The 27,057-nt window shown below is 40.5% G+C and overlaps 2 protein-coding genes and 1 long non-coding RNA gene across 3 annotated transcripts in view; 2 read left to right on the plus strand and 1 right to left on the minus strand.

Moving 5' to 3' along the window:
• PEX3 (peroxisomal biogenesis factor 3) lies at positions 1-19,721 on the minus strand. The gene is made up of 12 exons (XM_056344723.1): positions 19,581-19,721; positions 12,935-13,066; positions 11,541-11,622; positions 7,818-7,861; positions 6,476-6,600; positions 5,030-5,096; positions 4,876-4,930; positions 4,439-4,595; positions 3,419-3,489; positions 2,486-2,608; positions 1,194-1,290; positions 1-798 (listed from the first exon to the last, which is right to left on the minus strand). The coding sequence occupies exons 1-12, from the start codon at positions 19,651-19,653 to the stop codon at positions 715-717; spliced, it is 1,110 nt and encodes a 369-aa protein (XP_056200698.1). The 5' UTR covers positions 19,654-19,721; the 3' UTR covers positions 1-714.
• Positions 6,608-10,813, plus strand: LOC130151932 (uncharacterized). The gene is made up of 2 exons (XR_008822809.1): positions 6,608-7,030; positions 8,885-10,813. It is a non-coding gene; the product is annotated as an uncharacterized LOC130151932 (long non-coding RNA).
• Positions 19,692-27,057, plus strand: part of ADAT2 (adenosine deaminase tRNA specific 2) — an 11,572-nt gene continuing 4,206 nt past the window's right edge. The window contains exons 1-2 of the mRNA XM_056344724.1: positions 19,692-19,832; positions 20,062-20,166. Of these exons, the coding sequence (XP_056200699.1) occupies positions 19,782-19,832; positions 20,062-20,166 (156 nt within the window). The 5' untranslated portion in view covers positions 19,692-19,781. The remainder of the gene's footprint in view (positions 19,833-20,061; positions 20,167-27,057) is intronic.

The following is a 27,057-nucleotide window of genomic DNA, read 5'->3' on the forward strand; positions in this document are numbered from 1 at the left end:
TTTTACATTAAAATATTTTATTACAATACGGACAACTGGGCTCAAAATTAATACAAATTAAGATAAAATATTTACAAGTTAATGTGTACAGTGTGGCTGTTTGAACAGCATAAACAAGAGAACTTCTAAAAATCCACATTCCTTTAGTATTAAGTGACAGAGAGAGCACACAGCCCCCAGCTTGTACAAGAGGAACGTGCATCAGTTGGCAAAGGCTTTCTGAAGAAAGAGACACTCATTGGAATAACATTTGTAAAATTAAGGAAAAAAAAAGTTTTCCTTTATAAAAAGAAAAATCTGAAAGAAGCCTTACTGCATTTTGCTACTCTGTGCTATTCTTAGATCACCAGCATTAGTTTTTTCCAAAACTTACATGCTCCAGGCAAACAAATGGGCTTTTTTACTAACTTGTTGTAATACTGCCATCAGATGCCTTTCAGATGCAATAAAAACAATCAAATGAATTATGGAAGACTTTAACCACTTTTTTAATAGAAAAGTCTTTACATACAATGATTCTTTCAACAAGAATATTTGTAATAGGCGTTTGAAACAGAATTCTATCAGAACAAATATGGGCTCACTGCCACTTTTTTCAGAATGTTCTTTCTGCTGGTCTACCACTCCTACATCATTATAAAATTAACCCAAGCTTCATCAGTAGTCACAAGGGATTTGTTATAAATACACGATCTATTTCTATAAATGTACAGGTCACTTCTCTAGCTGCTGAGGGGTACTAAAAGCTTCATAAACATTAGCAGCAAAATCTTTCACTTGTTCCATCATCAACAGGTCCTGGAAGAAATTTTAAAAGTTTGCTTAATCCAATACACCCACCATGATTCTGACTTTGCTGCAGTACATAATTCATCATGAGAAAAGCACCTGGCACTCCCACAGAGCTTGAACTTGAATTTCTTGCTTTAGAAAGGTTTATGAGCAGAACTGCAAGCAGCACCAAGTCAAGAGACCTTTTTGTGCTTCTGCACAGTTTAGCAGAGGAAAGAAATTCTAGATATAGCATTTTTGGAAGATAGAAATTAACAGAAAGTTTAAGTTATGCCAATTGTTTCTCCTTTTTCTTTTAAAGCCCTTAAAATTAAACCGAATGAAGTATATTATTAAAATTAAATATACAATATTCATTTCAAAATTTTACTTGGGATATTTTAAATAAGCAAGATTCTTACCTGAACGAAGTGACTGGGTGTTTCACTGCATACTGAATGGATCTGTCCATTTATTATTGGAATTATCTTGGCTAAAGGAAGACTGACACTGGAAAGACTAGAAAAGAAGCAAAAAATACTGATCTAGACCTGCTCTGACATTAGTAAAGCTGCTAAGCTGTGATTATTACAGTTCTCAATAATTGCTACTTCAAAAGTAAAGAGTCAAAAGACTGCAAACCAAAATGTACAGATAAGTATTTTTTTTCCCTAGCAAGCCTTTCATTTAATATAGAGAAGTATCAAAGCAAATTTCAATTGGTGTTCCTATTACACAGTTTGACACTTGCTTCTCACGCAAGAGAAACATAGTTTAGCCAGAGTCTTTCCATGTGTGTATGTAAACAGTTGTTAGAAGTGCTGGTCTACAATCTCACACAATTTCAGACCCTAAACTAGGCTTAGGACAGGCAGCCAAACTACAGCCTTTGGGATATTTTAAGTGATGTAAATAGTACGTATTTAAATAAAAACATTACTCGCTGAGAACCATCAGTTATTAAAATATCATACATAAAACCAGTTAGTAGTATTCAAGGGTTTAATTTTAATATTTCAGCAATCATATTGCAAGGATTTGAATTCAGCTTTTGGATTTTTAACATTCTCTCTGCACCATTTAAAACCAAAGTTAACTTCAAAATAAAAGCTGTTTTTAAACTGTCTTCCAGGAAAAGGCAGAAGATCCTGATTGTTAATACCTTTTTTTTCAGCATACCAGTGAAGAAAGCTCTGTAGGTCCTCTGGCTACATCTGTTTGGAGAATCACAGTAAAACCCACCTTCCCTGAAAACTAGTCACTGACAGTCAGGGGTGTACAGCGCTTATCTGCTAACTGTAGGGGAATGGCATCTTTATCACAGCCTCACATGGCAGGCACTGCAGCACATACTCCCGTAGTCACCATCCGTGGGGTAAACCCTCCTTAGCTAGAAAGGCAGTCTGCTTGTACAGTGTTCAGGCAAGGAGTGGAAGTATAGGTCTTCTGATTTCTACTTTTAGATCTCCAAGTAACGGTGGGAAAGACACCTCATGTAAATTCTAGCAATTTCATGGGTGGAAAGAAACGTGCAATACTCCTAGCTGTCTACTTGACCAGTGAGGAAACCTCATTCATTCTTGAAGAGCAAGAAGCAGAATTATTTCCAGCATGAGAACTTCAAGTAGGCAGGAAAATCAATTGCCTTTTTTGGAATTCACTATGAACCCAAAGCATTATTCACATGAGAACCACAACAAAAGAAAACACTTACCTATTTACAGAGCCATTCTGAGAGAGGTCCTGTTCAGTAGGTCTAAAAAACTCTGCCATATTGTCTAATAGTCGACTGAATCCTCTATTTAAACATGTGCTCAAAACTGTACTGAAGTCTGGACTGGAAAAAAAAAAAAGTTTGATCGCTGGGATTTATTTTTTCCAACTAAAACCCCCGGCAAGTATTCAGTGCTACAGATGTCCCTCTCATACAGGAAGATGTATGACCCAGACAAAAGGCCATTGGTATAGCCACCTCAAGAAAGACCACCTCCCCAGTAACTCCACAGCAAACCAATGAACAACCTAAACTCCACCCTAAGGTTACTAAAACCCAGATAAACCCAAAACATGCCTCACTTTCTTATGAAGTAATGACATAGAAGGGGCTTATCCTTAAAATACCCCAGGTCTCCAGCAGCTAAGTTGTACAAGTAGTTGGGTATTTGGCTCAGTTCCCTCATATTCAGCATTTATTACAGAAGCCTCACTTCAGTAGCTCTCTGGTAAAAGGATGCATACAACCACTCTCAAAACCATGCATTAAAAATCAATTCTGGTAAGTCAAAACTGGCGTTCATTTTATCAAAGCAAGTAAATCCAATAAAATGACTCTCACTTCACCCTGCTTTAGCAGAAGAGTACTCCTTTGTTCCTGCATAACTACAGAAAAGGTGAGGAAGAGATAAGGGGGTCTGACTGGGAAGGACATCCTGGTCATCTCATTAAGGCACGATTATTTCTTACACATAAGTTTCAGAGCTCTCAGATTTTGAAAATCCCAGTCTACAATTAGTGAATATAAAAATTTTATGCAGCAGAGTGGTCATATTTCACAAATGAAAGTTGTCAGCTTTTACATGAAAATAATTGTCTTACATAAACAATACTTGTGAGGAGCTTAATATGAATACAGGATATTTCTGTATACCTTTCTAGCATATCTCTAGTTTCATTAAGTAATTTAATTGTAGCAATGTCTCTTTCTGTGAGTCCACAGGCCTAGAAAAAGCAAATACAGGAACTATTTAGTAAGAAATCCATTGGCAATCATAAGAATAAGAGTAGAAATAGAAGAGTTTTGTACCATGAAATTAAGATGTGTAGGTCAAATCTATTTAAAAGAAAAGATCTAGTGTTGTAAATCTGATTCTTTTTGATCGGTGTTCTAATTTTCCTTTTAAATGGTCACTGTAGGATATTTTTTTTTTTACCACAACCAGTATTAGCAGGAAACACCATACTGAGCAAAGTATTTTTTCCACTTCTGACCTCCAAAACTGAAATAAACTGCCTATCATCTTAAGTTAAAGGGTCAAGTGCAAGCAGTTGCACACTGAAGCCTAACATTCTTCTTTGTACTACTGTAATACCAAGTTAAGAATGACTTTTCTCCAGCCTGTGGTATGGATGGAGACAAATACCTTTAGAAAATTTAGGAAATTAATGTTACAACTGGGATTAGATTTTTCTAATTTGGGGATGGAATCAAGAAAGATCCCTTTCTCTTGATTTCTGTTCATTTTCCAGCCCAAAGCAACAAAGGACTTCAGCACACCGTCACCTTCTTGTGCATCAGCCAGAACACCACAGCTCCCCATGATCTTTGCTGGTACACAAGTACAAGGTAACACAATTTAGCTTAGGGCTGAGTTAAGCTGCATTGTGTTACAGCATGTATCACAGGCTAGAAGCAGTAACTGGGCTGTGTTTCCACGCTCAAAGCTGACATTCTGAGGATGACACTTGTTTTCAATCAAATCTGCAATAAGTACAACTTTAATTTGCCTAAAGAGATAATTGATTTATGATGGAAGAGGCATCACCATTTCTTAAACACACAGATGCCACAGGCCAACTGGAGGACTGTTATGCATTGTTCCTTCCCTAGAACAAACAAACAAAAAACACAGAATGAAAAAAGGTAGATGAAAGAAACTGCCAGAAGTACCTGGGTAGCCAAGGGGTTTTCTTCATCCGGCATCAGATAATGGCATAAGGGAGAGTAAGATGCAACCTGATTTGAATCTTTATGTTCCACTACTTTCCTGATATCTTTAAGTTTCTGTTCCAGCTCCAGAAGAGACAGGGTGTGCTTAAGGGAAATACTGGAAAGGAGAAAGACTACAGTGTTGACTGCAAAAGGAGTAATGGCACTTTCTCCTCCTCCTGATAACACATTAACAAGTAATGGGATCCCAATCTGCTATATTGGTTTGCACTGGCAGACATAGCCTGCTATAGTAAAACCATTGTTTTGGAAAAAGTCAGTATGCTTTACTTTCTCCTCGCCCCATTTTTTTTTTTTTCCTAATAAAACTCATTGTTTTGGGAACAGTGATGACAGTAAAAGTTAAAAGCTAACCACAGAGAAATACAGACTCTTACCTTCCAAAAACTTTATGCACAGCTTGTTTAACAATAGTTATTAACTCAGTCAGTCCTAGAAGGAGGAAAGTGTCAAAATTAATCTAATTATTTGCTCAAATCTAGAAAAAAGTAGAATTATATAAGCGTAGTTAGTTCATAGTAAGCACCATACCATCTCCTAAAAGGTGCTGAATACTTGATAAATATTGCTGCTGAACTTCAGGAGGAGCTAGTGGTGTCTGTGGGGAAAACAAATCCAACAGTTCTGTGACATGTCAACAGTAGAGAACAATGCAAAAATAATTTTAAACCCACTGTGATCAATTTCCTTAATCTTTTTAATACCCTGCAATAGATGAATTCTCCCATTCTCGTGCAATTCTGTAACTTCTGACTCTCTTCCTGCCATTGACCCATGGATCTTTCACAAGTCCTCTGGTATTCTTCTCTTCAATACTATACAGATCCCTCTTCCATCTTCAGTGGCACAGTAAAACCTTTCACTTTTCATTCGTGTATAGGAAAGCCTCTTAAAAAACTGCATTGCAGGTGAAACTAGACCCTCCACCTCTCCAAAAATTAAACCCAGTGGAATAGAGTATCTATGCTTAACCCTAACAAAAGCTTTTCTGATAGAAAAGAAGCTTTCAGGAACTGAGATAGGATGTCAGTTTACTCCACCAGAGTGCCTCAGAGATGGCCCTGTCAACCCACTTCTCTACTGGAAAAAAATAACAGAAAGGAAACACATTTCTAGTCCAAACTCATCTTGCCCTTTTTTTTTTAAAAAAAAAAAAAAAGCAAAAAAAAAGCTTTTTCAGGTTTTACAAAGTGAAGCACAACCTCCATCCATCAGCCCTGGCCTCCCTAATGAAAACTTTTCTTAGACCTGCCTTGACATGCTGTTCCTTGACTTTCAGCAGGAGCTATCACAGGGCAGCACATGAGAACTAATCGAAGTTTGTATCCGTTAATTTTAGATAAGCCAGCCAACAATTTGCAGATCTTGCCCTCTACAATAGGTACTTGCTTACTGTGGGACTGACCTATTTTTATTGAGCTGTGATAGATATACTATAATGAACAAAAACCAAGTCTTCTACCTCCTTTGGCCCCACCAACAGACATTTAGGTAGGTGGCCTTTCGGAGTTAAACAAAATAGTCAAAATTTCAAAAGTAACATTTTTCTCCTTTAATCCTAAGAAAATGTAACTGGGGGAATGAATGTATGTGCCAGGAAGACCTAAACATTTATATGCATTTGAATACATATCTTGGATCACTCACACAGTATTACTGTTTCACAAAAAATTAAAGCAAAGGAACTATGTTATGGTAGTGTTTAGATACGAGGTAACCTTTTTTGAGCAATACAAATGCCGACAAAAGGTATTCTTCAATATTGCTAGTATTCTGTTAAGCAATAGTATCACCAAATCACCCAAATTTAGAGGCTATTAAAACACATCAATATATCTTACTTCCAGCAATGCTTCCACATCTCCCACTCTTACAAGAACCCTTGGTTTCATTCTAATACTCCTGAGCTATGCCCTTTTTATCTTTCACTTTCAAGGAAGTGGAAGTTCTGCCTTTGAAACAAAACAAGAAACTTACTGTGCCATTTTTGCAGAGTGCAGCATTATCTAGGTAGATGTAACCGCCAATAATATTTAACTGGACTCGCAAAAGAACTACTAGCATACAGGTACTATATACAGCTACGATGCTTCTTGTGAAACCTTGAAAAGAGACAACAAAATAACATCAAAGTCAAAGAAATAAGGGAGAGTCAAGGAAAGAGAGTGCTCTCCAAGATTCAAGTGCTGCTGATTTTTGAATAGTCACATTGCTCTCATTGGTTGTCATAGCCTGTTTCCACAACACATACCCAAGATGGTCATAAGTCTAGTATGTGCTGGAGCTACACCTAAAGTGTCCCATTTAAAGTCCTATTTTGCATCTTACACAAGTTATTTTGGGAAAAAAAATAAAAATTATACAAGTTGTTCCAGAAGGAAAATGGATGTATTGTCAAGTTATCGTTATTCATTATGCCAGAAAATACCCACGGTATGTTAGCCCTCACCACGCAACTAAGACACAGAACGTCGAACAGCAGCGTGGGAACAAAAAGTTACCTAAGGCAGGAGCAGCTAATACCTAAAGGAGGTAAGTTAAAATGAGCATCAGCTACCAGCCACTAGGCAGCATAGGATGTGTGGAAGAAGTGACATGAATAAATACAGATGAATATTGAGCAGCAAGGACACAGGAAGAAAGGAGCCAAATCAGATGTAGGATCTGTAAAGGTTTTATGAAAAGGAGAAACAAAACCAAAAGGAAGAAAAGACAAAACCAGCGAGGTAGTAGAGATAACAAATGGTACCAAGGAATAAAAAATAGTAAAAAAATCTCAGTAATATTCACTACATAATTGGCTGACTTCACTGTTCTTCCTTCCCTTCCACTGCTTCCATCAGCCAATAAATAATAATTAAAAAAAAAAAAGAGATGAACCAAAGAGTTCATAACCACTGCTATGGTGGCTCTCTCCAACAGGCTTGAAAAGAGGAAATTGCTGGCCACGTAAGGGCTCGCCTACATTTCTGATTGATGTTTTCTGTTAGGTTCAGCATGGAACTTTCTGAAAAACTAGTCTGAATTTTCTGTGATGGCATAGAAATTTTTCACAAAGTTTTCTTTACTGGGGTTACATGAAGGCCAATAAAATTTTTCACCTTTGTCTCTGAACTTCCAACTTCCCCTGGGGCTAAGAAAAATTCCTTCATGAGGAGCTTTTGAGAGGGGGGGCACGGAGGAAGTTTGCCATGTCGTGTGTTACACTATCTTAATACCTACTGAAACAACAACCTAGCATAAACATTTTAAAGGGTGTGCAAGACATTTTGAATTTATGCTAAATATTATGCAGATGGAATCTTTCATTTCCACTTACTTATTATCTTTAAATCCTCCCATATTTCTAACTTGTTTGCTGGCCTGTAGGAAACATAAATGGAAACATTAAACATTAAAAAGTATATATTCCTTAGAAATTCATATATTAAATGAAATAGCAGTGCTCTAAGGTGAGCTCATTTAACTACTATACTTGTTCAGACCAGACTCATGTCTACATTGATTTGTCTCATTCAAGAAAGCAGTATATAAACAATACACTATGAAGTTGCAGAAAAGATACTCAAACTTCAATGTATAAATGGAGTATTTAGTGATGTCAATCATACACTTATATTACCAATTTTGAGTGGCTACGCGAAGCAGTCAGGAAAAGCCCACTGATGGTACAAAGTGGTCTTTTCTGGGGCCTCAATCCTGTATCCATTTAACATATATCTCAGTTCAGTAGGGCTTCCTGGGTCCACTTTTGCATACTAAGCACAGGATCAGAATTTCTGTATCCTACCTTCTTGCAAGATTTACCATTGCCTGACTGAGTTTTAAAGTTTAGATTTAATCACAAAAACCCAAAGAGATCATGACCATCTGTGGAAAAGTTTTGCGCCATGCACACAAATGCAAGTTGATCTTTCTGCATTTGTTGAGGTGTGTTTACTTTTCTGACCTGACCGATTCCTAGAAGTTTACGTATTCTGCAGTCAAAAGAGCAACACTGTAGATTTTACAGATACACCCGAACTGCCTGTGGTACACCGCAGATTTATAACTACTATCCAGAGGTAATGTTAGCCACACAGCAGCAGCAGCAGTGATAAGAGCACGCTAACCATCCCCAAAGTGTCATCATTCTTCTTGCCTTTTAAGCAGCGTCAATAAAGATTGCCTACTGTATATCTATATCATGAAAGACATATATTGTGAAAGCCACTTAGAGAAACATTTGGTAATTTCTTAGGATCAGAATTAACACTTCAATATTGATGACAGATAGTTTAGATTAACCTAGACTTTACATTTTGTAGATTTACATTTACATTACAAAAAGACCTAGTTTTATATAAAAAAAATACACTTTTCACCAGAAATAATTTTTCTTTACAGGCACAACACATGCGCTTTGGCATTACTTTGACCATTATTTAAGCTCACTGCTATCAAATAATGTAAATCAACTGATACAATAAACAACTAAGTCTACAACTCCAAAAAGCAAAGAGACAGATTAAAGAAAGGATAGCTGGAAGAAATACAGGGACCATGGCACATACAAAACCAGTTTATACACTTTTTTTTTGCAATCTAGATCTACAGTTTTAAAAGCTATTCTAAAGCAAAACAAAGGGAAGACTGTTAAAAAAGTACAGTAATATTTCTATAGATAAGACGTGTAACAGGACTCAAAACCACATTTATTACTGAGTGGTAAGTTTTCCATGCCAACTGAAGAGAGAAAGAGAAGCCAATACATCAACGTAAGCCGACTATATTTGCACCTATTACGTCAAAACATTTTCTAGAGCTCATGCTTACAAAGTTTCTCCTCACAACACAAAGCAACAGCCAGGTAACAGCTCAAGTCTGCCAGTATTAAGCCTAACAATGGAAATGGATTTTTCAGTCTTCATCTGCTGCAATTTACTCAAGACACAGCTGCTACTCAAAACTCAACTCTTATTTCACATTTATTTATTTGGAAAACCATTACCTGCTATGGAAGCAAAAACCAATGCAAACAAAACACCAGAGGTTTGGAATAAGCTAAGTGCTGAATAGGTGGGAGGTAGGCAACACCTGCAAGGCTACAGCAGCAGGTACTTCACCTTATATCATTGAATCATATTCCTTTGAAAAGAGGACAAAGTAAGAACATCTGCGGTCTTGTGTGCCTCTCCCTCTTTAAAAATTTCTCTGGAAGACTGAAGATTTCAGCTGGCTTACACCCCCAACCTACCACTGGCTGCCCCAAATTACTAAAACGATATTAAAAGGGTTTGAATTTAAGCAAGTGAATGGATTTTAAGTTAAAGGAGTTTACCTATGCCATAACACAATCTGTAACATATGGTAACATAGATTTGTAACATGTTAAGCCATAACACAGACTGTGTGAGAAGGAAAACACGTCTTCAGGGACATTAAGAAAGGTCAGTCTCCACATCTACTCTACTGTATATTCAACAACGGCACTCAAAGGTCCAGAGCCATTTGATCAATCTTCTCAAATGGAAGTTAAACAAATCTGTAGCGTAAGAATGCAGAGCTTCTTCAAAGAATTACTTCGAAGTGGCATGAGTCCTGATGGCTGATTCCATGATCCATGTCTTCCCAACCCCTTCTCTACCTTTTCAGTTCAAAATGTTCAAGCATCTAGTTAAAACTTGCTCAGCATAAGTCAAAAAAGGAAGCATTAAGACATAACTCCACTGTGGACATCAATGCTTACAGGACATTGCTGTAACCAGCATTTAAAAAAATCTTTGTTTTCAAAAATGCATAATAATACTATCAAAGTCTCAACTCTATTTTCACTGGAATTATTGGAATTCAGCAAGTGTCACCATACCTGTAAACTGTTTCAACAGGTGAACAAGTTAGACACACCAGATGTATTACGACAAAAGAACACAGACTACAGAGAACAAACTAAGGCATTGTATGTCTTCATAGGATTCAAAGACTACAGGCTGTTATAGCTGCACAGTCCAGAAGACAAATCTGGTGATCCGCAAGATCTCCTGTCCATTCAGGTTAATTTTGTGCTGAGTAAAACTCTTATTATGAAAAAGATATTAAGTATTCCCTTAAAATTAACTTTTCCTAATTTTTGTTGTTTAGAGTAAATAATATTAAATTACAATCACAAATTCTCAGATAATCTATTACAAAAACATTGTTCAGGCTGTAATCCCCACTTGAAATAGCACATTCTGTTGCCTTGTGGGAGCTTTTTGACTGAAAAAAAGACAATGACTGGATAGGTAATCTACTAAATGCTGGACAGCTGAAGTTATATAAATAAGCTAGTGGGAGGTAAACTAGAAAGGCAGTCTAGAGTGAGTCAGAAACCCTGTGTTAACTGCCTACATAACACTTCTACTCCATGCCAAACGCCAAGTAACTTACTCTACTTTCAAGGTATGCTATCACGCACTTTATTTATTTAAAAATATGTTATTTGTTCCTGCAGTTGTAAGGAAACCAAAGGTGTTTTCTGACAGGGAACTGTTCCTCTTAATGTACGACAAGCTCCTATTTGTTCAACTTCAAAAAAAAAAGAAAAAAAAAGTATTGCTTCTCACAGATTACATCCATTTGCAATCTCATCTTGGATACTTTCTACTGCTACTCACACCCAACCTTGATAAGATTACATAAACATTTTTACAAACACATCATCAACAACTCAGTCAAGATACTCTGTCCTGTTTAACAGAGGACTAGATCTTCTAAGTACTTTTATCTGCCTATCTTACAGGCGCTTCAACAAAAAACTCCCACTGCAGCATCTTAAAGGAGGTATTTTTTCTTGTAATGCTTGGAAAATGTCAGCCATACCTATCAAAATACATCTAACCTGACACAAAATATTTATATAGTGATTTCAAAATACTTTAAAGACTAGTGACTCATTGGGACACAAAATCAAAATCCTGCATGCTCTCTACATCATAAATATATAATTTGAAATATATAATTTGAAAAAAAACCCTTATCACAAAACAGGTGATCTTTAACACAATTAACAAAACAGTCTTACCTATTTTTAAGAAGAGATGTGAGACTCTCAGAATTTAATTGATGCATTAAGGCATCCCTCAGTGTTGGAAGCATTGATAGCACTGTTATTTAAAGAAAAAAAAAAGAAAAAACCCTGTCAACATAAAAAAAAAAATCATCATAAACCTATTCCCAGCTCTCACTCAATAGCTGCTATACAACGTAAATCCCATTTCTCAACAGGCAAAGCTGGGAGGATAAGCAAAATACAGAACTCCGAGAGTAGTCGGAAATGCAACTACCTGTGCGCCTCTCAGACTGGGCACAATGCTCCCCCCACGCGGCTACATGCCTTTGTTGGCTCTAGCTGTGGATGTGTACTCACACCCTGCATATTTGCATATACGTGTCTTCAACTCCCCAGAAGAAAAACTGGTGAAAATCTACACTGCTGCATTTCTCCAGATGAAAAGAAAAAGATCTGAGGTTTGGGTTTTTTTTTTTCCAACAAGAAAACCAAAGAAAGGTACATGATGGGAACCGGAAATGGAAAACAAGCGTGCACAGAACACCATAAATACTAAAAAAAAAGTATGAAAAATCTTGACAAGAATGCATGATGCCATACAGAAGGTACTTCATACAAAGAGGGCAAAGAAAAACTTAGTCCTAGCAGTAAAATTAAAGCCAGCACTACAAAATGGAAAAGATGAAAATGAGATACCAATTGGTCAGGGTAAACAAGGTGCACAGAAAACATCTGCAGCCACCCAAAAATCTAATACAAATTTCAACAGGAAAATGTAGCCTGATTCATTTTATAGAACTAGTTTTGAATGGCCTGTATCTACAACAATAGCAAGGATTTTGTTAAATTCTGCTCTACCATCTCCTCTTCAAAAATCCAAAGACCAGTGCTGTAAGATGAATAGTTGTACTTTCTGCTTCCCAGCTAGTCGGGTACCTTTTAAATGTTGCATGTTAAAACACAGGGAACTAACAGGCTGACATGCTTATTTGTAAATAAAAATTACTCACCAAACTCTGTGTAGCTTACTAACAACATGCTAGAATGAGTAAAGTAATCCTGCTGTAGATTCAGTATTGTTTGAATCTAGCTGCTGTTTCATACCTCAATACCACATGCAGTTTAGGGCAACACACAAATGATTCTGAAGTAACAAACAATTGTAACCTGCGAGTATATCTGTATGCATTATAGATGGACAAGTATTCAGATAACCCCTGGAAATCCCTTCAATACTCTGTTCTTCAGATTGTTTTTTATTATGCAAATGACTATTTATGCACTAGCATTTAATTAAGATTTTGAATGCACCTACATTTCTTATTCTTCTTCCATCCTGCCAACATGTAGTATAAATCTCCAAATAATTCCACCTATCACAAACAGCAGCTATTTCCTTATCTTACCTGTCATATTGCATGTCCTCTGATTACTTTCAAAATGATACTGCCTTCGTGCTTGGGCAATGTATTCGGCTGCCTCTCGTTCTTGGATTTCTCTGATTTTCTTCTGCCCATATTTTCCCAGTAAATAGACTCCTACAGAGAGATTTGCATATTACAAGCTGTTTTGAAAATGCGAGAAAGGCCCCTTCAGCCCCCTCCTTGGATTTTAAACCATAAGGGTGCAATAGTGGGTTTTCTGGGTATATGTGGGTCTTCAGTATTTTAATACTGATTGACAAAATAATACTTAGAAATAATTTTTTCAAAATTAATTAATTAAAGTATCAAGGGTAATGACTTGAATCAGCATAAGAAACTTTCCTGACACGATATATCTTGCCTTTCAAAGAAGGCATTTTTAGTACTACTGCAATGTGAACAACTAGTACTGAAGAGACTAAAGCACATATTGGGAAGAAAAAACAATGTAGAGTAACAAAATCAAAAAATAGAGAAAATAAATGGAAATGCATAGGTATGGAGATGGATGAAAATTTAAATTTTTAGAAAAGGTATATTTCTAAAATTAGCAGAAGTTAGAGGTAAACCCCAAGTCTTAAAAATCACGTAAGAGAAAAACGTTACAGACCCAACAGTTCCTTTGTTTGGTCCTGAAACTTCTGTGAGAAGAACCTTGGCTTTGGTGGGGCTTGGCTGTCGCCCTCATTTCTTACCATGCCTGGTTCCTACTCTCCAGATCCCCTCTTCTACCCTTGAAGATCCGATAATCCCTCATCAGTTTCACTACAAATCTCCATTTCTGCGAAGACCCACCAAAATTTTTTCTCTACATTTCCTCCTCTCCCAGCATAAATCCCCTTGAAGTTTCCCCCAACTGCTCTTCCCATACCATCAGGGGTTCAGATCTCTCTCCATGCTGCCTGCAGTCCTCTTCTCATCCTTCCTTATCTCCACCCTGCTTTCTAAGCCACTCCTCAAGATACCACTACATCTTCTAGAGCAGGGATCCTCAAACTACGGCCTGTGGGTTGGATACGGCCCCCCAGGGTCCTCAATCCAGCCCCTGGTATTTACAGACCCCCCTGCCGGGGGTTGGGGGGGGGGGGGGAACCAAGCAGCCGCAGATGACTGCCTGCCACTGCATCCGCGCGCCGGCCCCCTGGTTAAAAAGTTTGAGGACACCTGGTCTAGATTACCCCCAGTCCTTTTGCCCACTGCAAGCTGCTTTGTATGGATTTCTCCCCCTCCACCGATACCGTCTTACAACACACCCTGTGTACCAAGTTCATTTGCGGTCTCCTGTGTGCACTAGTAGCAGCAGTTCCCTGTTTAGGTGCATAACCAGCCCTTCCCATGTTCTCTCATGAAAAAACTGACAGGGAAGGTGGGGATTGTATAAGGTAGGCCAGACCCAAGCAGAAAAAGACTGTTGTACAAGATGATCATCTTCTGTCCACTGCAGAACAATTCCCTAAGTACTGAAACTGCTCTACAGACCGTCAGCTCCAACTCTGCCAAGTCAATAACGGCACACAGGAGAAACGTGAATATCAAACCTTTATTTACTTCCACCAAGTACTTCCACTTCAAAGGCTGTAAACACAGAGCCACAGTTTTCTTCAAAGTTCTATTTTCACATTTCAAAGTTAGTATCTGAATGAATGAGGCATTTAACAGTTGCTGAATGATGGAAGTTTTAAAACTATTTTTATAAGCCAGATCGATAAAAACTACAAAAAACCCACAAACAAACCCCACATTCCCCAAGACTTTGAATTCCGCTACATTTGTTGGGTCATTAAAACCTTTCAATACATTCTTCAAAACTATCATTAGTATGTCAAAAGGCTTGTCAACTTTGTGCCCCAGCATTCATGACTGCAAAAAAACCCTGGCTATTCATATTGGTTTTCTAATAGGCAACTACAGGCTAGACCGGTTCGGAACACCCACAGTCACTTCCATTTATTTCCCAAAAGCCTCATAAAATAAAAATGGGGAAGTCACTCTCTCTTGCTTCAGACTTTAGGCACACTGATCACTTGCCATGTGGAAGATGCACCCGATTAGATGCAAATTTTAATATATATATTTCCATATACAAAAAATGCAATTTGACAACTAAATTATCATCAAAATCAGACTTCATAAATAACAATTAGATTATTTTTCTCTAAAAATTATCGATCCCTGCCAAGAATATCTATTTAGAACACAACTGTGACGGTACTGATTTATTTTATCTTTTATTTTGCAGCTAACATACTGAAACAGCAACAGGTTTTTTTGTATTAGCAAATAATTTTTGAACGCAAGATTTTTCCAATCGTTTTATCCCACCACATCTCTCACATTACATTAACATACAGTCATTTGTCCCCATGTCTACTTTTGTAGTCACACAGAGTCAAGGTCTTTTCTGCTTCTCACACTGTACCAGCAGTGAGCAGACCGGGGTGGCACAAGAAGCTGGGAGGGGACACAGCCAGGACAGCTGACCCCAACTGACCAAAGGGATATTCTATACCATGGGACATCATGTCAGCAATAAAACTAGGGTGGAGGTTGGCAGCGGGGGGCACTGCTGCTCGGGGACTGGCTGGGCATCAGTCAGTTCATGGCACGCAACTGTTTTCACTTGCGTCACTTGTCTTCCTTGGGTTTTATTTTTCTCTCTCATTTATTCTTCCCCCTTTTCCTTATAATTTATTAGTACTAATAATTAAAAAAAAATTACAATAATAAACTGGTTTTATCTCAACCTGTGAGTTTTCTCACTTTTACTTTTCTGATTCTCTTCCCCATCCCACTGGCGGTGGGGGCAGGGGGCAGCACATGATAAGGAGTGGAGAGTGTGAGTGAGCGGCTGAGTTTAAACCAGTGTCCTACAACATCCATATCCTGTGGGAGCAACGCTTTGGTTCATCTGTTAACAGTGAATTGAGACAGATATGTTCTAATTTGTCTCCGTAGCTCTCTTCAGCACTGTACAGTCTTTTCCCATCTAAATGTAAGTAATGGAAGTAAGCGAACAAAATCTGCAGGCTCTTACACATTCATGCCAGTGGCCTCAAACAGGTAGGATATTTCTCACATCACTTAAGTTACGGCTTACCTCTCCCTCAGCTCTTTCCTTTCTTCACAGGTGGGATAGAGAGAGAAAAAGGGTGGGATAGGTAACTAGAAGGCATTAGTTTTCAGGAAACCTCTTTACAACCCTATGTGACCTGGTTTACCCTCATTGCTATATTTCCCTCAGAAAATAAAACTAAAGGCAAATTTTCATTTTAAAAAATTTTATTATGTAGAAATTGCTCTGACACACAGAAGCCTGTACCCTTCCAGAATACTGACAGCTATGTAAGTTGTGGTTTGTCCTTATGTACAAGCAAGCCATGCATCAGGTGACACACAATTGTCCCATTATGGTTGAAAACCATATTTAAAATAAGAAGGCCTTATTCTCTTGGCACCTTCGAGCCCCACCAAAACGTTCTTAACACCCCTGCACACACAAGCCAAAAAAACCTGTGATACGCAGACAGATTTCTGAACTGCAATGCTCTTCACCTGCTGCAACCTTCAGCTTGCAGAAAATTGAGCAACAGTTCACCACTGAAATCAGAACCATACGTTGCAGACACACCCAGAACTTGCTCTTCTACTGCAGCAAGAGAATTTCAACAGCAAGTAAGTTTGTAATATCCATTGAAATCCACCTTTAACTGAGCACTGAGACAGGCAGTCACCTTAAAGTGGTAAAGTCGTTTCTACTTAATAAGAACAAGTGAAGGTAACATGTCCTTGCAGCTCTGTCATGCCAGCATTCTCTCTAAATATCTCTAGTGGGTTTAACCCCAGAACACTAGATCTTCCTTGCCTGAAGAGATTTCAATCTTTTTAGTATGCAATTTACTTTATATTGCTAAAAGAACAGACTTCTGAAGAAATGGTTTGTACTGGGTCTTTGCTAAGTTGAGGTCTTCTCAACCTTGCGCTATCGTTAAGGGATAATTACATCCATTTCAGTTGCTTTTCCCTCTATTTGAGCTCCTACTTTATGAGTTGTGTATCTTTGTTAGCAGAAAAACCCGTTGCAGTTTTGGGATTGACAGAAATTACACTAAGAATAACAGCCACTGATAGTGCACAAGGAATCCATCTCAGTAAACAGAAGAAAGGCTACCAATCAACTTGAATTGTGGTGCAATAATTCTTCAGTAACACAACACCGATAAAACACTATATTGTCTAACAAATCATTAAATATTCACATTAATGTATGACCATGTGCCAGTTAAAGACTTAAAATCATTAAACCTTGTGATGTCCCATTTTCTTTGTTAAATCATCCTCCTCAGAAAATGCACCTACAGCTCTTAAAAAAGCAAACATACACCAGAGAGATGCAGATTCTAGTCTCTGGCATTAACTCAGCAGATTTGGATGCTTTTCTTAAATCATTCAGCCACTTCCAAATATTCTGCCTTCAAGTAAGAGCAGCTGCGTGAAGTTGCATTGTACCTTTCAAAGTCAAGCAGTATTTTTTGGAATGAGTTTATTGTGGATCTTGGAGTTCTGATTAATTGGTGGTGGCATTACCATAGCTTCTGGAGTTATTTTAAGGTCTGATCCATAACTAGTATGCAGATGGACAAAGCACTCACAATTCAGCTGCTGAACAGCTGTAATTCAGCATTCTGCAGTAAATCCCTCCATCTCCCGAGCTGCCTCAAAATACCATGGTGTAAGTTGCAGCTGGTGGCAGCTAATGATGCTCTCCTGCTTGTGGATGCCCTGATTTACTACCAAGGATCAAATTCAAAAAAGTAATTCTCTACAGAGACCTCAAATACAACATGGCCTGAGGAAAAAGGTACTAATGCTTTAGGCAACAACTGCATAGTTCAGTATTTCCAGTCAGAACTTGAAAAGCTTGTTAGAAGAGGAGCATCTTGGGGGTTTCATGGATTGGTCATACTTTAATTAACTTTATTTTAGTCCCTGATATTTATTTAAGTGCACCTTATCCAGTCAGTAATGTTTCAGTGAAAGTGACACTGAACTGTACATAAACAGCACCAATTATAAGGAAAAAGCTTATTCAGTGATATTAGGATGGTTTGCAGGCTGGCAGAGAGCTGTTTATACACGATGAATTTATGATTTCAGGCTACGAAGACTACCAAGAGCCAGAAGGCCCCCAATATCTGCTTTCCCACTTGGACATTAATCCATGTTTACTAGTGGAAACTGGGACAACCGATGATTTTACTATTCCCGTTTGCCTGCCCACCATTCTCACAAAGACAACTGAAGGGGAACAGCTTGCAGGTTACAACCCGATAAAGTAAATCTGTTAACTTGGTGGGCTGTAAGTGTGGTGGCTCAGAAACTGGTAAACATTATATTCTGCTGTACTCGCAGAGTCAGGAAACCTGCAGGTGAGGGGGTAAGCCAGAGAATAGGCCCGACAAGTACTTCAGTTACCATAATCTAACCTATTATCAAGTATTAATATGCGAAAAATGCAGAAGGAATTAATGCTGAAAGGATGCAGAGGGCACAACAACCAAGGCAAGTCAGAAGTATATACAATTTACCTTCACAAGAGACCTCACCTGAATATGAGACAAAATGTACTGCAAAACCCCTGTAGCTCTCAAAATATTTAACTGTTCAGGCAAGTTCTAGTGCGTATAAAGAAATACAAACTTTCTTTAACAACTCTGTAATATTTAATTCTGCGTCATTTGCATAAGACACATCTGATGATTGAGCATGCAAAGGCATGGCTGTACCTTTTGAGGACTATCTAATCTCCACCTGCACAGATATGCACTTTATTATTAAACAGATAAATATCCAAGGTGTTCTTTTAAATCCAGTTCCAACTAAAAATAACCCTATAATAACTCCAAGGAAAGGAGGAGCTTACCAAATCATAACCACCCTACAGGTTAGACAAGCACCTTAAGGAAGAAAGAACAGCTTGAATAATTAACGTAAATCCTCCTCTCCCGTAAAGTTTTGTGTCTGCAGTTGTTTATACTTGACAATTCACCTGAACGCACGAATCGCTTTTAGAAGTACAGGCGTTCAACCTCCGTCCTAAGAACTACAATGTAAGCGGCACCCGCGCCTTGCGCAGCTGGATGCTGTTGGGAACCCCGCAGACACCCGCCGTAAGCACACCCGGGCAGCCCGAAAGGACGACGCGTAGATTTTCCTCTCTGCCTAGGAGAGGCCTCCCCCTGCCACCCCACTGTCCCACGGGCGGGCGGTGGGCGCCTTCTGCTGTCCCCAGCGAGGCGCAGGGCTGCAGGCCACGGCGGAGCCCCCTGCGCCACGGCCCGCAGCGGTGCGGGGCCGAGGCCGGCCAGCCCCGCGGCACCGCGGGGGGTCACGCCAGCGGCCGGCACCGGGCGGGCGCGGGGGCTGCTAGGCCTGCCCGCCAGCCGGGAACCCGCCTGACCGCAGGGGGCCGGCCGGGCGCAGCGGCCGAGCGCCGCCTCCCGGGGCGCCTCCCCAGCGGGAGCCGGGAGCACCTCAGCGACAGCGCGGCGGGGGAGGCCCCGCGGTCGGCACGGAGTCGGCCCGTGCTACCGCTCACCGCGGCCCCTGGGCCCGGCTACCGGGCACTCACCGCCGAGGAAGGTGCCGAGGACGAGGCACTTCTTCTTGTGCCGCTTGAGGAAACTCCAGAGCGAGCGCAGCATCCTGCGCGCCCGGCCCGGCCGCCCCTCACCTCCCCACGTCAGCGGAAGAGGCGGTGGCAGCGCCCCGCCCGCGGTGCCCCGCCGCCCGGCCCCCCGGAAACGCCGCCCGCGCCCCGCCGGTGCCGGCCATGGAGGAGGAGGCGGCAGCGGTGGCCTGGATGGACCGGGCCCTCGACGTGGTCAGTGCCGGCGCGGGGGCTCCCGCCTCCCCCGGCCCGCGAGGGGTGCGGGTGGCCGGGCTCCGCTGCCCCGCGGGGGGAAGCCTCGCAGGAGGCAGGAGGGGAGCTGGGAGCCCCGGAGCGGGCTGGCCGGGGCCTCCCGGTGGGGGCGGGAGGTCGGGGGCTGGCTGAAGCCCGGCTCGTGGCTGGGGCAGGTAACGCCGTCCCGTTCCCTGTGTGTGCCCTGCAGGCCAAAGAGGCGCTGGAGAACGGGGAGGTGCCCGTCGGTTGTCTGCTGGTGCACAACGGCGAGGTCATCGGCAGGGGCAGGAACGAGGTCAACGAGACGAAGAACGTGAGTCCGGGCTCGGGCCCCTGCCGTGTTGGAGGCCCTGCCTTGTCCTGCCCCGCTGCGCCGGGCGCGGCTCCCTCACCGGCACCGGCGGGGCTGGGGCTTGAGCGCGGCTCTCAGGGCGCGGCGGGGCCGGCGGGGCCGCAGTCGGGGCAGGGGAGGCCGCCCCGTGGCGGTGTGAGGTGGCGGCTGCCGCCCCCGCAGGCTGCCCGCCCCGGGGCGCTCCGGAGGCCTTTGCCGTCGCCTGCGGGTTAAGAGCGGGAAGGGAGCGGCCTGTGCAGCCCTCCCGTCGGTGTTCTTCCCACGGGCGCTGCAGGAACAGTTCACGTCGTTAGCAAAGCACTGTTTCCCCCTTACCTGAAAAGTACTGCACTATAAATCGGAAATGCAAGCCTGTTGCCCTTCTAGGAAAAACTCCATACAAATAAAGGAATAAATAATTACCAGTCTCTTTTTACAAGAGATGGGGGAGCACAAGGAGTTGGGAAGTTGCGTAGTTACAGTATACATAGGGTAACAACATCTCATGTCTAGTTTACAAAGATTCTTCCTTTAGCAAAATTGTTCTTTCTAAAAAGTACTGCCTGTAAATTTTAGACCTGATGCTTGTGATTTCAGCCATCAAATTAGATCTTCTACACTCTGGGAGACCAATTAAAGCCAACAGAGATTTTGTACAACTGGAAGTTTTGTATAAATGAATCTGATTGCAGGATCTGGTTGTAATTTATATTAGTTGTCTCAAATCTGGGAACATAATAAAAGGTGAAAATGAGGCTTCTAAGCTCAAAAATGTAACAGTAGAGATGAATCATTATACTAATTTGTGCTACAGGACAATCCATAATGTATTAAGATAATTCTAATACAACTCAAGAAAGCCAGATGACAGAGAAGCTAAGTATCTCAAGTTAAATCAGCATAAACACTGTGGGGAAGCAGGCACTTCTTGGGAAAATTGTGCCAGAGATATTAATGCTGTGTAAAAATCACGTTAATAAATGGGCAGAACGTAACTGACGAGACTGCAAAAATCAGAATCAATTTTAAAATGTTAGGGAAACTAGGACTTTTTTGGCTTTAATGTTAGGGTTGTCTGAAGGTAGGTACTTAAATCCAAGTAGTCTGATTTAAAAAATTTGGCTGCATTTTAGAAACAGTAAACTGTTAATAACTTTGAAAGCCAACCCTTTTTTCAATTTCTGTTTAGCTCAAGTTTCAGTTCTTTTGTGGCTTAATTTTCATAAATGCTTATATTACGGTGATTGGAAATGCTGGTACTCAGTGCTTCTAAATTTTGTATCAGTTACCTAATTGCTCTATATAGTCTAGAAGAAAATGTAAGCTTGAAGGAGGCACTTGTTGGGAAATGTGAATGCAGGAAATTGTTTTCAGTTTTCTCCTAACAATTGCTGGCATTATTTAGGAATGATCCTGGGGAAAAAAGAAACGCTCTTGAAACACTGGGGCGGTTCCGGCAGACATCTTACATTTTATCAAAGTCTATTCTAAAACTAATTGCTCGTCCCACCTCAAGTTGGAGGACTTCTCCAGAACATCATTCTTCAGACAGCTAGAAAACATCTGATTTCCAGTTTTCAACATTTTATGGTCTGTTTATATCTCCCTATTATTGTGCCAGCATCAACCATTATTTTACATAGCTTGGATGTTTCTGAAGTCGTATTCCCTTCTGGCTTTTTGTTTTCCCTATTTTCCCCAAGCCAGCTGTTTAATTTCCTCTCAGAAGATAGGCTTTCTTTCTGTGTTCATTCTAATAATTCTTATATACATTCATTCCAGCTTTGATTCATCTTGAATTCACTTAACCAGAACTATACGCTTTATTCCAGATGGACTTCCTCTTGCGCCTTGTTTGATAACAATACTTCTTCCCATTCTCCCCAGAAGTAAGTCCACCCATCTTTTCTGAAGCTTCCTTGGTCCTTTGTGGTGTTTTGTTATTCTTCATTTGTTGTTTTGATTATTTTTTTCTCCTATCTATAAGGCCATCCACCTCTCGAGTGACACACTGACCCTGTCTCTTCTGATGATGTCTTTCATGAGATGAAAGACATCACATTGTTAGTTGTTTTTTCTAGATGTTTCTCCCATTAATGCCAATGTCACAACTGAAAACATTTAAGCAAAATGATCTTTGAGCATTGTTGCTAATTGGTTCCCTCTGGACAAATATTTCCACTTTTGATGCAACTTTTCTTCTTTGCTTGCTTACCTTAAGTTTCTTGTGCTATGGTGTTTTCCCCAGACTGACAATAATTTCACGTCTTGTGCTGTGCCAGATGCGTTGTAGAAGTCCAGAGAGATGAGATTGGTGTTTCTTTGCCTAGAAAAAACGTTTGTCACGGAAAGTTACTAGGTTAATTTTGTGTCAACTATCTTTATGTAAATCCACGTTGTATTTTGTTTTGTTTTCCTTTTATAGACTTAGTCCTTAGAATATTACCTTCAAAGTGTGTTATGTTGCCTGTTTTGCTTTTGAGACTATCCTGGATCTGTAGATGTCAGGATTGTATGTCCTTCCTATTTTTCATTACAGTGACTCTGTTTGCTCTTATAGGTTTCAGTCATGTGATAACTCTCCCTTGATGTATTAAAAGCATTGCTATGTGACTGTCAGCCTCATGCATGAGTTCTTTAGCAGTTTTCTGATGGAGATGAGTTTGGGGTTTTGCCCTTTATCCCTTTTCCATGCCCTTAAAGTTCTAATTCTGTATGTCATATACTGTAATTTGTGGTGTCATACTATTATTCTGCCTTTGGGCCATATTCTCCACGTCATTTTTATTGAAAAGGCAAAATACTAATTTTGTCTTGGAGTAGTGCTATAATTATATTTCAGCCTCATCTTATGGTCACTGTAGTAGTTCTAACTCCTTTTTCACATGTTTTGTCTTCAAGGTATTTTTCCTTTTTATGTAATTTGTTTTGCAGGGTTGATGTTTGGTGACTCTTCCTTTAGCCTTTGCTTTCTGACCTCCAAAATGTAGCTTTATAATATATTGGCCTTTTTTCACTCCTTGAAAACTTTTTTCCCAGCTTTTAAAAAATTATTGTTTATCCAGTTAAATCTGCAGTTCTTCCCTGCAGTTCTCCCCTTGCTTGGAAACCAGCTGGTCACAAGGCTTCATGTCAAATAAATTCCGTCTTATCCTTAAGTAAGTCTCTGCATCCTCTGATCTAACTGACGGGAGTTAGGAGCAGGTAGTGTCTTCTTTATGCCCTCTTTCATTCTTGTTCCCAAACTGCTCATTTTGGCAAAAAGATTTAGTTGCTGAAAGCTCTCCCATTTTTTTAAGCCTGTCTCCTGTCACTCTCCATACTTTTGTTTCTGCCCTGCATGTCCTTAGCAGAACACATTAATGTCAGGAGTACTGCCACTTACTCTGTGGAAGTTATTTGTGAAATTATTGATCATCACCACATTCTCCTGGAAAAATTTGCTGTTGGAAGAAAAGAGTATTTTTTTTAGGAGTGTGGTTGTGGCATCAGCATGTCAAAATAGTTAGGCATGTAATTACTTGTATTCATTGGGCAATAGTGCAACAATTTTCTGTGCAAGACGTTTGTTTTCAACAGCCTGGCAATACATTCACAAGATTGTGCTAGTACTGTGTTGCCTCTGGCAGGTCCCACACTTGCTTGTTCACAGTTGTGCCTCAGAAACTTGTCTTCCTTATAATATATGTGACCCTTTCTGACCAGAATCCTTTTTTTTTCCTCTGGCATCTTTATTCCCATGTGTGATGCAATCATTTGCTTCCCACTAAAATGCTCTCTGTCTTAGGCTCTTTGTTGATACATGCAGACTTCTCTTTGTTATCTCCTGCTGGGTCATTGTAGTGCGTGTCTTTGCCCAGATCATCTTGCAAGTACAGTATGCAATAATTGAAAATGAAGTATTGTTTGCACTCTTAAATTGCTAATGAAGCCACAAGATAATATAGAACTTTGACCTTTGATCCCCTTTACTCTTGCTTGTTAATTCTGGTCTAAGATTTGGAAGGTAAGCTTTTCGGGGCACTGCTGGTATCTTTAACATTTGCCACAGTTTGGGGCACTATTTTAAGGCTTTGTCAAGGCTTTTTACCCACTGACATCAGCTTCAAATAATTTCTCCTTGGAACGCCATTTGCTACTCTCTAAGAATTCTCTTTTTCCCTTGCTACTCGTACCTGCTTTTGTTTTCTTGGCTTTAAAATAGTGTATAATATTAGGAAGATAAAAAACATTAGGGGTTTGTAGAAGCTTAGGAATTGAGTCAGTGACTCAAAATGAACATCATCTTTTTTGTATGTTACTTTACACACAGCAAGTCAATAAAAAAGACTATCTAGTCATAGCTCAATACAAAATAAAATCCTAAGGCAGACCTAGAAGGTCAGTTTTCCCCACCATATCTTGTCTTTAAGAGGGGCCTTTAGCAGATGCTTAAGAAAGAAGCTCAAGAAACAAGAAATTAGTAGTGTACACCTTTGCCTTATGTAACCTTCCCACTTCAGAAAGAGGATAGCTTAGGGACTTCCAAAGCACAAGGCTGTATCTGGATCATTGTTTCTGATAGCTGTCTCTGCACATATCCTCCACGAATTTGTCTAAACCTTTTTTGAACTCATTTATGTTTTTGGCTTCCATAGCATCCTGTAGCAATGAGTTCCACAATTTAATTATGTGCTTTGTGAAAGAGTACTTCCTTTTGTTTGTTTTAAATCTGCTGCCTGATAATTTCATTGGGTGCCTGCTTGTTATGAAAAATAATAAATCACAATTTACTGTTCGCTTTTCCACATTTTTCTTGATTTTTATAAATGTCTACTGTAGTCATCTTAACTTGGAAAACTAATGACTATTTGGTGAGTTAAGAGCTGTAGTCTAGTGTCGTGGTTTAACCCCAGCTGGCCACCAAGCACCACACAGCTGCTCGCTCACTCCCCCCTCACCCAGAGGGATGGGAAGGAGAATCAGAAAGGAATGTAAAACTTGAGGGTTGAGACAAGAACGATTTAATGGGCAAAGCAAAAGCTGCGCACACAAGCAAAGCAAAGCAAGGAATTCATTCACCAATTCATTCACTGGGCAGGCAGGTGTTCGGCCATCCCCAGGACTGCAGGGCTCCATCACGCGTAACGGTTACTTGGGAAGACAAACGCCATAAAACCAAATGTTCCCCCCTCCCTTCCTTCTTCCCTTAGTTTATACTCAGCATGACGTCATATGGTATGGAATATCCCTTTGGCTAGTTGGGGTCACCTGTCCTGGCTGTGTCCCCTCCCAACTTCCCGTGCCCCTCCAGCCCTCTCTCTGGCAGGGCCCAAGAAACCAAAAAGTCCTTGACTTGGTATAAACATCACCCAGCAACAACCAAAACCATCAGTGTGCTATCAGCATTTTTCTCATACCAAATCCAAATCACAACACTGCACCAGCTAATGAGAAGAAAACTATCTCAGCTGAAACCAGGACATCATTAGTCTTTATACAGAGACTGTTCTGTAACTTGGATAATCCTTTCTCACCCTGTGGTGGATTTTTCCTGGTGTTCCCATGTCTTCGTGAGGTGAGATGACCAAACCAGTGTGCGTTACTTAAGATGTGGATGCACTGGGACCTAGTAATGTTCTATATTAGCATAATCTCTTTTGTGTAGCTGTCTTCTATTACTGTAGAAGCCAGTATGACTTAGAACAGCTGCATGACTTCTCTTAACTTCTACTCCCAAGAGCAGCTGCATGACTTCTCTTAACTTCTACTCCCAAGAGCAGCAGAGGCCTAAAAGCCACTTGGTGTACTCGGTGTAAAGTAGTGTCATAGGTCAGAGGCATGTTTTCCTCCAGTCATGCAGGCTTATTGCTTATATGCTTTCAATTCGTGCTCAGGAGTTAGAAAGCCAATGTGGTATTCATGTGTCTTGTGGTCTGAGGGGCACAAAACTAGGATAGCCACAACTTAATAATTTTCTGTTACGGTAGCTGTAGTAGGTCTGAGGGATCTTTCTGCTGGAGGGTGTTGCACTTGGTGTTTCCACTGAGATTTCAGCTGATGTGATTGCATTTATTCAACTAGGGAACCTTCATGGCAACATTTCACTGGTAGGTCTGGAGGAATCGTGCCTGCATATTGATTCAGATCCATGTTTTTATTCTGAGTGGGTTCATTACTATGTTATTTCAGATCACAAGTGCACTATGGAATAAATTTCTTGTGTCTGCTTACCATGCTTTGGTCTGTGTCTCAGAGATGGCAAGCTGTCTTCCTTTCAGATGGAACTATACTGGAAAAATGCGCTCAGGGAGCATACCTAATGCACGACAGCTGTTGCTGGGAAGGTACCGTCCATGGGACTGAACTGGAGCTAGGCCAGTGTGAACTCTCCTCAGTAGGCGTTGGGTCCTTAGCACTGTTTTGCCCTACGGATACAGTCCTCTTGCACTGCACTATTTGCTAATGTAGGCTTAGGCAATGTAGATCTCTGTAGGCGTTTTAAAACATTTTTAAACTGTATTAAACCTACCACTGATTTATACGTGAGTCCTGTGCCATATATTGTAGACCAGGAGTCCTCAAACTATGGCCCGTGGGCCGGATACGGCCCTCCAGGGTCCTCAATCTGGCCCCCGGTATTTACAGACACCACCTCCCCCTCCCGCTGGGGGTTGGGGGGGAACCAAGCAGCCGCAGATGACTGCCTGCCACTGCATCTGTGCACCGGCCCCCTGGTTAAAAAGTTTGAGGACCCCTGTTGTAGAGCATCTCAGAGTTACCACCACAGATCTTCACAGTAGTAGAACATTAACCCAAGTTCATGTGTTGAGAGGAAGTTACCTAAGGTCACATAAAGACATGTGTAGCAGAGGTAGAAGTATAATTTGGGTT

This window comes from Falco biarmicus, chromosome 6 (genome assembly GCF_023638135.1).
Source record: "Falco biarmicus isolate bFalBia1 chromosome 6, bFalBia1.pri, whole genome shotgun sequence".
Lineage (NCBI taxonomy): Eukaryota > Metazoa > Chordata > Aves > Falconiformes > Falconidae > Falco > Falco biarmicus.

Excerpts from the sequence above, each read along its gene's own strand:
- PEX3 (XM_056344723.1), bottom strand. The coding sequence starts at position 19,653 with ATGCTGCGCTCGCTCTGGAGTTTCCTCAAGCGGCACAAGAAGAAGTGC. Across the intron at positions 2,609-3,418 it reads ACTAGAGATATGCTAGAAAG|TCCAGACTTCAGTACAGTTT; the intron begins GTATACAGAAAT and ends TTTTTTTTCCAG. Across the intron at positions 1,291-2,485 it reads CAGAATGGCTCTGTAAATAG|TCTTTCCAGTGTCAGTCTTC; the intron begins GTAAGTGTTTTC and ends CTTCTTTTCTAG.